We start from the raw sequence: 13,478 nt of genomic DNA, 5'->3' as shown, positions 1-13,478 counted from the left end.
CATTTCATAATATAAATCTCAATTGTCAAATTGTATGTGTTTTTATAACATTCTATAAAGGTTATATAATTTCATATTTTGACAAAAATAAAAAAATCTACATTACTCCATTCTAAAATTTTGATTTTTAGAAAAAGTAGGTTTTTCTCCTTTCTTATTACGTAATTTCAGAAAATAGATATTCCTAATAGATATGCTCTAAGACAGTGGTCGGCAAACTCATTAGTCAACAGAGCAGCAAACTGTGGCTCTAAGAGATGTAGATAAAAATAAATGAAACTTTCTAAGTCAAAAATTGTTACAAAAATATATTTATTTTATTATAACAATCTAGTTTTAGAATTATGTGGTTCATAAGCTCCTTGTAAGTACTTTTGCTATTCCTTTGATTAGCCTTTACTCACAAGACACCAATCTGTATTCAAACCATAACACCAAAAAAGCAGTTTCTGCTAGATACATCAACTATGAAATTAAATTAGTCATTTTTGGAAAAGCTACTCAACTTTCAAAATGTGAAGCTGCAGCTTCTATCCTGAACAGCTCTAAATCCCTCTGGACTAATGTTCCAATAAAAAAATAAAATCTCATGAAATGTAGTACTAGCAAATGTCTTCACCAACAGGATACCAGAAGAAGTGGTAAGTTGTAGCAGATCGAAACTTAGATACACTTGAGAATACATGTAAGGAAATGTACTTGGTGCCTAAATCCTGATGCCTAGGGGAAATAACTGATATTAAGGCTTTACAGCACACTCTTAATCTGCCTAAAATTATATTTTCTACAAACTATTATTGCCATCAATGCTTCCAAACAAATGTTCTTATTAGAGATGGTCCCATTAAATGCAGACACACCCCCCACCTTACTTTCTGCCACCTCCATCCTTATCACTCTACACTGAGTGGCCAGATTATGATGATCTCTGAACGCATAATAATCTGGCCACTCAGTGTATATCCTATATAATAAAAGGCTAATATGCAAATTGTCCCCTCGACCAGGAGTTCGACCAGCAGGCAGGCCGGCCAACCGCCCATGTCCCCTCCCCCTGGCCAGGCTGGCCGGACTCCACCCATGCACGATTCATGCACCGGTCCTCTAATATATATATACATACACACACACACATACTGAGTGGCCAGATTATTATGCGTTCAGAGATCATAATAATCTGGCCACTCAGTGTATATCCTATATAATAAAAGGCTAATATGCAAATTGTCCCCTCGACCAGGAGTTCGACCAGCAGGCAGGCCGGCCAACTGCCCATGTCCCCTCCCCCTGGCCAGGCTGGCTGGACTCCACCCATGCACGATTCATGCACCGGTCCTCTAATATATATATACATACACACACACACATACTGAGTGGCCAGATTATTATGCGTTCAGAGATCATAATAATCTGGCCACTCAGTGTATGTTCACGTTTTACTTCACTTACATCCCTTGCCTTCCTTTTCCCCATCCTGCCTCTATACTTCCCTCCACATCCATTGATACCTTGTTGCTTTCCCTTCCCTCTTTATAATATAACTTCTTATCCTACACACTAGTGCAGCCTACACCTATTTTCAACCTATGCACTAGAGAGCAGGTATAGTTGACACACCACAACCAGGGAACGAAATCCAGCCCACTTGTTATTGTAAAAAATGTTTTATTAGAACACAGACATGCCCATTCATGTATGTACTGTCTTTGCCTGCTTTCCTGCTACAACAACAGAGTTGGGTAGTTGAGGCAGAGACCATGTAGTAAAATATTTACTGTCTGGTCCTTTACAGAAAACACTGGCTATCCCTGCCTTAGAGGACTAGAAGGAAGGACAGTATTTTTCACCATCTATAAAGTTTCTTAACATTACCACCTCTTACCAGAGAATGTTTGAACCTTATATCACTAACAAAGAGTGCCATTTTGGACACTTTTTGGCTCCTTTTTTCTAGTGTTTCATGAAATAAGTGTAGTATCTCCTGGTGTATTTTAAAGTTTATGTAGTCAATTTGACTGTCTAACATTCCTGACACAACTATGGTCACCCATTCCAATATCCAATTAACAGAAAATTTCCTTAACAAGTAGGCATACTGGAGAGCCTTTTATAAATAGAGAAGAAAATCAGCCACAGTTACATATACTCTGTAATAACAATAGTGACAAGAAAAACGTTATGTATGCAGACACTTGTGAGTATGTGATCAAAAAGGAATGTCATTCCACACTCACAAATTCTACAGGGCAGTAGAAAGAAAGAATAACAAAAAAGATATTTAGATAGTTCCAGGACTTTGGTGTGTGCCTAGTGACAGGAGCAGGAGTTAAAGCATGTCCAGATACTGGAAATAACATTAAAAATTGGATAGTTAGCCTGGCCGGTGTTGCTCAGTGGTTTGAGCACTGACCCATGCACCAAGAGGTCAGTGGATCAATTCCTGGTCAGGGTATTTGCCCAGATTGCAGGCTGGATCCCCTGTGGGAGCTGTGCAGGAGGCAGCTGATCGATGTTTCTCTCTCATCGATGTTTCTATATCTATCTCTCCCTTCCTATCTCTCTAAAAATCAATAAAAACATATTTTTACAAAATTGGATAGTGACATCTGAATGGATATTTTCCTCTTCCTTTTACCTTTTCCTTAACTGTTGAATTAAGGAAATATAGAGTACAGTACTATTTCTATTAGTAATAGTACCACCAGTGCCTCTAAAAGGACTTCATACTTTTCAAAGTCCTCTCCACACCAGCTCACTTGATTCTGCCCTCCACCTTGTGACATAGCTATTGCCATCCCTAATATGAGGATCCTGAGTCCAGTGCTCGTAACACGAAATAATAATGCCTCTTAATGTCTATAATGAACAGTTACTAATTGGAGAAACTGTTTAAGATTTTGGTATTTCTTCCATTTCTCTACCTAAAAAACAACACTATTTTTTTTTCTTTTTCTTTATCCCTTGTCTGGCAGTCATAGCAAAAGTATGTAAGCTGCAGAAAAGTAGTTTTGTGATAAGCAATAGGAATTACTACATAAACATCCTTGTTTTCCTCAGTAGTCTCCTTGGACCTGTGGGCATCCTCACTCATTCACGTTATCTCTCCCCCTGCCCTGCTCCCCACCAGCACACACACAGTGATGACACTGAGACAGGTACCTGCGCAGCCATCACTCTCACACAACGGTCACAATCTCACGTGGAAGAGCCCCAAACTCTGACGTCCCAAGACATCCCCTGGCACTCTGTGGGCAGAAGCAGGCACTCCTTCGGTGCCGCAGCAAGCACAGACACTCAATCTGAACAGAAGGACGTGAGGAACTCACCTTCTTTACCGGGAGGTTATGTAACTTCACCTACGACTCTGGACCACAGCCAGACTCTCCAATGACTGCCAGCTGCTGTCACCAGGAAAGGGCAAAATCCACCGCCACAGTAAACCGCACACATATAGTTACATCCCAATTACAGGACTAAGACACTGATCTCTTGAATCAAATTATCAAGCTGGCTACATCCCAATTTAGCATCTGAAAAACTGAAGCCTCAAATCAAATTATCAAGCTGGAAAATAGGGTGATTTAATCATGGTCATCTTATAAAGGCCCTAGACAGCATGATAAATCTATAACACAAGTTACAGACCATAGAATGTAACCCACAAATAGGTTACTGTGATCTTGAGCCATTTAAAAAACACACAAAACCCATACTTGAGAATGGCGAAGTGTATTAATGAATTGAATTGTTACAGTCCCCCTCAGGGAGATATTTTCTTTTCTAAGGTGACTTATCCCAAAGGAGAAAGGGGTGGGCACTGAAATTAGTTATTTAGATGTGTTTAAGCTAAAAACAGTTAAGCACACGTACATGACATTCTGTAGTGTCTTATCTCTAGTCTGCCAAGGTTTCTTAATCCCTCTTGAGCTGGAGTCCCATTTTTAGCTTGGCTAGGTCAGAATGACACTGAACAATATGAATGATGACACACAAGACAGCTATCTGGACAGAGTTGTCATCAGCAAGCCAGCTGTGCTAACACCTGCATGTCCTGCACAGCTGATGTTCAGAACCAGGATCCAGAGACTAAGAATGGAAAGGAGTTCGAGGATTGTCAGTAATATTTAGAGAGTCATTAATGAGTCACTAAAAATTGTGTTTTAGAGGCTGGAGATCATGTTTCAATTTTTAAAACACTATCAGTTTCATAAATTAAAAATTATCCTATTGTCTTTGTATTCCTTATAAATGCAGTAAAGACTAAAGATCAAAGATAACTATGTATTTTAAATATTCTGGTTAACCATTTTTAAGATAAAATTATAAATCACATTTGAAGATTTGGTTACTCAGTGACTTCACCTGACAGATGCTGTTTGACTATTCTATTCCACAATCCACTCGAACAATAGAAGTAATCATCCACCTATTTTTCATAGGCATCAAACTAGCTATTACCTATAAATTCATTGTTAGCATACCTCTCTTTCCTAGAGACATTCCTCAAATCAAATTTAGGCTTTCTCCTCTAGTTCTTAATTGGGGAAAGTACATACACATGCTATTTTTAACAATCAAATAAAGAAACCAACTTATACTATCAGCAAGACTTACATTGAAATCCAGAGATGGCTTTAGTTAATGTTTACAGACTGGGTGATGGTAAAAGTTTGACTCATTCAACAAACACTCACTAAGTGCCTACTGGGTACCAGGCACTGTGATAGATGCTGAGGATATAAAAATTAAGGAGACAGAACTCCATCCCTCAAGGACTTCAAACTCTAGTAGCATAATTAATCTCTGAAAGTGCATTGCCTAGCCTCCCATTTATTTATAATGTCTTGTTTCTCCTGTCAATTGCTATATCACCTCTTTCTTTGCCAGAAAGTATTATGTTAATCAATCTCAACCCTTTATCTTCAGCCCTGACTTTTTTCCCAGTGGTCCAGACTCACATACCCTGCTGTTCACTCCACATTACCATAAACTCAGAAGTTCCAAAACAAAACTCATCACTGTCTCCCTTCTCCCTCCTGAAGAAGCAAACTCACTTGCTCCTCTTTTTGTGTTCCTATCATCAGGTCACCACACTGGCATCCTGGGAATCCTCCTCCCCTGCCCTTCTCATTCCCATTCACCATGTTATTAAATTAGTTTTATATCCCTTCCTCAACACCACCTACCATATTATCCTGCTTCTTAGCCGACAGATTTATAGCTCTTAAAATCCCCTTTATTACTCACTGCATCCAGTTTACAAATCTGCCCTACAGAACCCAAATTCAATAAGGAAATCTGACCACATCACTTCCTAGCTTAAACCCCGGTTAAGGTTTTAATCTCTGCCCCGTGATAAAAATCCAAGGTTCTTAGAATGGAAAAAAAAGAAAAGAAAAGAAAAAAAGTTCTTCCATGAACTGGCTTCCGCTGCCTCATTCAGCCTCATCTCTTGCACTCTCCTTGCATTTAATGCTGAGTTGAGGCTATCTGGGTATTCATGCTTCCATGCACTTGCACATGCAACTCTCTCTCTAGATAGCCTTTCCCATCTTTCCTCGCACTTCAAAGCCCCATCCAGGCATTAATTTTCTCCTAAGAAACTTCCACAGCCTTTCCCTTGGGTTTTCTAAGTATGCCTCATAGATGAATAACTCTATCTAAATAGATACAGAGCTGCATCTTATGGGTGCATGTTTACCATGATATACTGGAAATATCTTTGTCTCCATTTTGAGGGAAGGGAGTAGGAGACATCTCTCTATCTCTCTCTCTCTAAAATTTATACTTATATGTTACATGTATGTTACATAGACTTATATGTTACATGTGTGTAACATATAAGTATAAATATTAGAGATGACAATATAGATGGAGATATAGATATAAATACAGATATAGATGGAGATATAGATATATAGATGGAGATATAGATATAGAAATAGATACAGATATAGATACAGAGAAATAGAAATACAGAGATATAGAGATATATCTTTTCCCAGAGAAGGGCACAGTTCCTGACACATAATGTACATTCCAAGGTATCTGTAGTGCTCAATTACTTATAGTAAATATTGTATTTAATTATAAAGTAGAAGTTTTAAGTAACTTCACTGTTGAAGCAAATCCAAAACAGCTTCAGCAAAAACTCCCGTGACTCCCTTGTTATTGTTCCAGTATCATTTCAGCCTGATAAACTTAGGTCTTCTAGATGGTCTTTCTGAATTGTGATTTCCTGTCTTACCCTTTAAATACTTGACTGAAAAGGTATTTAATGCCTCTCCGTAAAAGTTCAGTGGTAACATAGTAAATTATGATCATACATAGAAAACACTTTGGTTAATTCTTCCCTACTCGTAGGACAAGTAATCTCTAAAACCCTCAAGAATCCAGCCATTCTGCTAATTCAACAATAACAAAAAAAATTACAACCAAAAATGTTCCGCTTCTTCTCTACATTCAAATTTTACCCAAATCTTACTTTCACCCCAGCTACACAGTAAACAAAGACATCTCTCTGCTAAGAACTTGATTAGTACCCAATAAATGCTTAACATGATTTTCTCATACCTAACCCTAAGTAATCCAGACATTAACCTGTCCATCTAACCTATCCTGAAAATTATTTCAATATAATGATTATACTTTTACTTTTTCCATACAATAAAAATACTTAAGCATGTTTGAAGAGTCTCTTAAATTTTTAAAAATTTCAATTCCTAAGAATTCTATATTATCAGAAGCCTACTGGTAAAGTTATTAGGAACATAAAAGAATGTAATAGTAGTGAGTGATGCTAACAAAAATGTGAAGTAAAGTACTCCAAAAGCAGCAAATAAACTGGCAAATTTTGTTAGAATCAACTTTTTCAGAACTCTAGAAACTAACACTTTAAGCCAAAACTTAATCCACATGATCTCACTTACATGTGGAATTAAATGAACAAAATAAATTGACAAACAAAATAGATCCAGAGACACTGAAGCATGCAACAGACTGACACATTTCAGAGGGAAGAGATAGGGAAGGGGATGGGAAGAGATTAACCAAAGAATTTATATGCATATATGCATAACCAATGGACAGACAATAGTGAGGTGAAGGCTTAGGGAGGGGGCAGGAATGGGGTGAAGGGGTCAAGGGGAGAAAAATGGGGGTAATACTTTCAACAATAAAGGTAAATTTTTAAAAATCTAAATCTTAGTATTTAAGGAAATCTCCACTACCTGGCCTGCCCTGGTGGGTGTGACTTAGTTGATGGAGTGTCATCCCATGCATTGCCAGTTCAATTCCCAGTTAGGGCACTTTCTTGGGTTTGGGGCTCAATCCCCAATAGGGGCATGCAGGAGGTAGCCAATCAATGTTTTGCTCTGGCATCGATGTTTTTCTCTCTCTCTTCCTCTCCCTTCCTCTCTTTCTAGAAGTCAATAAAAATATTTTTTAAAAACACACTACCTGATCACTAAATAAGTTAACAAAACAGAGATTTCAATAACCACACATGACAAAGAATACAGACTTTAGAAAATTACTTCAGATAATTCACTAAACAAACAACTACTACTAGAGTATGCAGCAACAACAAACACTAGAGATGGTGAAAAATCTGATTTCCAGAGTCACCACATTGTAATACTCAAAAAAAATCATTTCTCAACCAAAAATTATGAAGTATGCAAAGAAATAAAGTATGGCCCACACACAAGAAAAGTGGAAATTAATAACAACTTTCCCTGAGGAAGCTTAGACATGAGATTTACCACAGAAAGACTTTAAATCAATTATTTTATTTTAAGTATTCTGAAAAAGTTAAAGAAAACCAAGAACAAAAAAACAAAGGAAACCATAAGAATGATGTTTTCCAAAAAAAGAAAATATAAGTAAAGAGATATAAAGTATAGAAAGGAAACAAATAGAAATTTTGGAGTTAATACATTCAATTGCTGAAAAGAAAAACAAAACTGTCAACCAAGAATTCTATATCCAACAAAAATATGCTTCAAAAATGAAGGAGAAATTAAGCCACTCCAAGATAAACAATAGCTAAGGGTGCCCATTACTAGCAGACCTTCCTTAGAAGAAATACTGAAGGAAATCCTTTACCCTGAAATTAAGGACACTAGACAGTAACTCAAACCTACATGAGGAAACAAAGATCACTAAAGTAAAGAAATAAAAGTAAATATAAAAGTCAGCATTAATGTATTTTTGTTGTGTAACTCCTCTTTTACCCTATATAATTTAAAAGAAAATTACATAAAACATTAATTATAAAATATGTTGATGGGCACTCAATGTATAAATGTATAATTTATGATAATAACATTAATGGGGGATAGAACTATAGGAGCAAAGGTTTTACATATGGTTGAAACTAAGTTGGTATTAATTCAAACTAGAATGTTGTGAATTAAGATGTTAATTGCATTCCCCAAGGCAACCACTAATAAAATAACTAAAAATATATAGTAAAACAAACGACAAGGACATCAAATATTATACTAGAAAAGTACTATCTAACACACACAAAAAAGGAGGAGACTAATGCAGAAACTATGAAACAACACAGATACAATCCTATATAATAAAAGCCTAATATGCTAAGTGTCTGGTCGACCGGTTGGCCGTTCAACCAATCAAAGCGTAATATGCTAATGATATGCTAAGGGTGCGCAACTGCTCACTATGGCGTGCACTGACCACCAGGGAGCAGATGCTCTGACTGGTAGGTTAGCTTACTGCTGGGGTCCTGCTGATTGGGACTGAGCGAGATGGGCCGGACACACCCTGGATCCCTTCCTCTGTCCCTCCCTGGCCTGCCAATCTCCCATTGTCTCTTCCCCAGCCCCAATAGTGCACAGCTGGGGTCCCTCGGCCTAGCCTGCACCCATCCCCCGAGGGGCTCCTCTTGCAATCCAGGAGCCCCTCGGGGGATGTCAGATAGCCGGCTTTGGCCTGATCCCGCAGGCCAGGCCGAGGGACCCCACTGGTACACGAATTTGTGCACCGGGCCTCTAGTCTATATTATTAAAACCCAGTGGTCCTAACGCCATAATGACCAAAGACCGGTCACCAGGAGGCTGCGTGCACGGCGAGGCACATGCAGGTGGGCAGGGCTGCGTGCACAGCGAGGCGTGCGTGGATGAGCAGGGACTTGACTCTGGGTCTCACGGCACTGCGGGACTCAGGGGAGTCCCACGGTGCCAGCAGGACTTGGGGGAGTCCCGTGGCGCAGCAGGGTCTGGGGTCCTGAGTCTCGCACAATTTCCCGCGGGTCTGGGTCTCACACAATTTGTGTGCTGGGTCACTAGTACATATATAAGAAAGGGTAAAAGTCCTTCGTTACCACTTAAACTCTCCAATTAAAAGTTGGAGATTGGTAGAATGGATTTAAAAACATGATTCAACTGCATGCTCTCTACAAGAGACTTACTTAGACACAGATAGGTTGAAAATAAAGGGATAGAAAAAATATTCCATGCAAATAATAACCAAAAGAGAGATGCAGTGGCTATAGCAGTATCATACAAAATAGACTTTAAGACAAAAGGTTTACAAAAGACAAAGAAAGATATAAAATTATAAAAGGGTCAATCCACCAAGAAGATATAACAATTTCTATATATACATGCATTTAACCACAGAATCACAAAATACATAAAGCAAAAACTGACAAAATTGAAGGGAGAAAGAGTTGAACAATAATAGTCAGACTTCAAAATCTCACTTCATTAACAGATTAAACAACTACACAAAAGATATCCAAGGAACTTGAAGACTTGAACAATACTGTAAGTTAACCAGACATAACAGATATATTGAGCATATTCTACCCAACAACAGCAGAATACACATTCTCATTTTAAATGCTCTGTAACATTTACCAAGACAGACCATATTCTGGACCACATAACAAACTTTAATAATTTAAAAAAATTTAAATCAAAGTATCTATTCAAACCATACAGAATTACATAAGAACTCAATAGTAAAAAGACATGTAAAAAATGCCCAAATATTTTGGAAATTAAAACAATGAGTAGATCAAAGAAGAAATCACAGGGAAATTAGAAAATACTTTAAGATAGAGAAAAACAACATAGCAAAACTTATAGATGCAATGAAAATAGTGCTCATGTGGAAATTTATAGCCGTAAATGACTATATTAAAAAAAAAAAAGAAAAGCTTTTCATGAAAATTGTGCTGAAAGCAAAGAAGGAAGCCCCTGCCCCTCCCAAAACCAAAGCCAACGCAAAGGCTTTAAAGGCAAAGAAAGCAATGCTGATACGAGTCCACAGCCACACACACAAAAAGAGAAGATCCCCATGTCACCCACCTTTAATGGACCACGACAATGCAGCTCCAAAGGCAGCCCAAATATCCTTGGAAGACCACCCCAAAATACATGAGTTTGACCACCATGCCATCATCAAGTTCCCCTTGACTACCGAATCAACCATGAAGAAGATAGAAAACAACAATATACTTGTGAAAACAACAATATACTTATGTTCACTGTGGATGTCAAGGCCAACAAGAATCAAATAAAACAGACTGTGAAGAAGCTCTGTAACACTGATGAAGCCAAGAAGGAATGTGATTCTTTGGATATTTCTAACAAAATTGGGATCATCTAAACTGCGTCTAGCTGGCTAAATATAAGGGGAGGGGAGGGGAGGGGAGGGGCGGGGAGGGTAGGGTAGGGGAGGGGAGGGGAGGGGAGGGGAGGTTCTCAAACCAATAACCTAAGGGTCCATCTTAGAAAATTAAAAAAAGAAAAGTAAACTACTAGTAAACCCAAAGCAAACAAAAAAGGACATAAATTATTGGAGCAGAGACAAAAGAAATAGAGAAGAGAAAACCAATAGAGCAAATCAAGAAAACTAAATGTGTTTCCTTTGAAAGATCAACAAAATTGACAAACCTCAACTAGATTTACCAAGAAAAAAATATTAATAAGTTACTAAAATCAGGACTAAAAATGGTGACATACAACTGATCTTATAGAAATAAAAACAATTCTAAGAAAGTGAACAATTGCATGTTCACTTTCCAGATGAAATTTGTCTATTTCATCTAGATAAGCTAGATGAAATAGACAAATTCCTGGAAAAAATGCAAGCTACCAAAACTGACTCAAAAAAGAAACAGAAAATTTAAATAGGTAAACTGTGCTAAAGAGTTTGGAAGTAAACACAACCATTTTCACTGTCCCTTAAAAGAGCCTGGACACTCCTCCTTCTATACTACTCTTAGTTTCTCCAAGACACCAAAATGCTACTACTAGACAGTCCAAAATGGCCAGAAAAATAAACTGTGAACTTTGGCATGTCTACATAGCAACATTCTGCACCAACCTGAGACCTTCAGAGAAACCCTCTGGGCCACTTCCTTGTGATCCATTCATTCTCACCCAAACTTTGTATAAAAGAGAATTAGCCCAGTAATCAATTAAACTTTCCTAAATTTTATACTTCAAGCTTTAAAAGTAATTGATAATTTAAAAACCACTATATAAATAGAAAATTCCAAAGACATAAATCAAAATAATTATTAAATTTTAAGGGAAAAGCCATAGAGCAAAAGTAAATCTACAGTGGCTATAGTCCAAAGCTGCAGACATCTTTCTTTCTTTCCATATGATACAAAAAAACACACAAAAGATGAGAGAACTGAATGATTACAATTGTCCTATTGCAATCAGTCCTTATTATATTTGAAATATATTTTCCATCCTCATAAGGAAAGGATATGTATTTTATATTGAAGATAGTTTTTCTCTGCTGTTAATATTCATTGCCTAAGATAGCTGCTATTCAACACATTTTTCTTCTAGCTGGGAAGAAGAACAAGCAATTTGATGTCAAAAGTAACATTAACTGTATAAAAAGGTATGCCATATATACATGACATAATTGATTTTTCCTACCCACGGTACAAAAAATATCTAACCAAAAATGTCTCTTTTCCTACAAATCTAAATTTCAGATTTCCAGCACATGAGTTTGCTTTGACTATATTTAAACTATACTGACTGTGTAAACTTTTTAAAATGAGAGGTGAGAGGGGGAGAAATTATAATTTCAAACAACTATTATTTTAAAAAATAGCTTTCAGAATATTAGATGTTTTTTCCAAATGCTTTAGTGATATAAAATAATGCTAGTCATTATCAAAATATAAAAGAATATGGAGGCCTAATGTTTCCAAAATGTTAAAATGTATTAAATATTAGTTTGCTACTATCTATTAAATATTTCCTTAAATTATACTATATAATATATTTGACAAAATTATTCTAAATATGATTCATTCATAAATTCCATATATCTTAAAAGTACTAGGTATTTATGTTTTCAACAAATTGTCAATTAGACAATAACAGAAACACATACATAACATTCCTCTATTTTTAAAATAGTGAAATAGTGAATACATCATCTTTGAATTTGAAGTGCTAATAAAATACAAAGCCAGTAAATATATTAAGTTATTAGTAATAACATAGTATCTTTATAATGCTGCTCATCGTTGCAAATGAAAAGTCAATTTACCATACAGAAGTAATCAAATTTAAGAATATAACATTATTAAATATATTAAATTTCTACTTTAAAAAACATTCCTGTAAGAACATAAATTACAACTTGGAAAACATTACTGCCTAGCTAAGATATATGAGTATTGCCAAATACAATACATTATGTCTCTGTCTATATATACATATATAGGATAGTAGGTTTAAGAGTGGTGAGAGGTTAGACAGTGTGGTCAAACATTTTATGATTATGAGACATGTAAGAATCTTAATGACCTCTGGTTCATTCAGCAAAGACCACAAATAATTCAAGTGCAATTATATCAGTTTGGGGAAACCACTATTTTCATAGTTTTATCATGTATACGAAGTAAATTCTGAAAAAGTTATGCAATGTAGCACTGTATAATACAAATTTTCAGTCGTTTGAAATGACCTTTTGCTCACTTATTTTTAAAGAAAGTACAAAATGAATTAAAGTGGTCCGTGCTTAATAAAAATAATGACTAGGAGAACTGTGTCATAATACAAGTTGAACAATATTTAAGAAAAATTACAGTACCTTATGAAGCATATTTTCTACTGTTCTCATATGATTGGCAACACAATCTTTGTCTCTAGAAAGAAACAAAGATTAGGTGTTATTAAACCCCAAACCTTACTACAAATGTTACACATTTTTAATATAAGTTGCTACAGTTGAAAAATAATGGTTAGTTATCATTGCACTCCTTCTAAAAGCATAAAACCTAACTATATTCACTGGTATAGCTCCACAGTTAAATCTTTTTTTCCCCATATTTAACTCTTATCTTCAATCATATTGCCTGTCATAGATTAGAGGAGGGAAAAATTCTTAAGGGCATCTTCAAAGTTAAAGAAGTGAAAAAGAAAGAAAAATAAAATCATGGTTATTTAATGAATTAAAATATACTG

General features: G+C 36.3%; 1 protein-coding gene across 4 annotated transcripts in view; it reads right to left on the bottom strand.

Moving 5' to 3' along the window:
- The window catches only part of CCDC171 (coiled-coil domain containing 171), a 253,621-nt gene that overhangs the window by 67,076 nt on the left and 173,067 nt on the right, over nt 1-13,478 (bottom strand). For all 4 annotated transcript variants that reach the window (XM_079790672.1, XM_079790674.1, XM_079790673.1 and 1 more), the window contains one exon: nt 13,105-13,159. In XM_079790672.1, coding sequence (XP_079646798.1) covers nt 13,105-13,159 — 55 coding nt within the window. The remainder of the gene's footprint in view (nt 1-13,104; nt 13,160-13,478) is intronic.

This window comes from Cnephaeus nilssonii (assembly GCF_951640355.1).
Source record: "Cnephaeus nilssonii genome assembly, chromosome: 14".
NCBI lineage: Eukaryota > Metazoa > Chordata > Mammalia > Chiroptera > Vespertilionidae > Cnephaeus > Cnephaeus nilssonii.
This window is presented reverse-complemented; position numbering and strand designations above follow the sequence as displayed.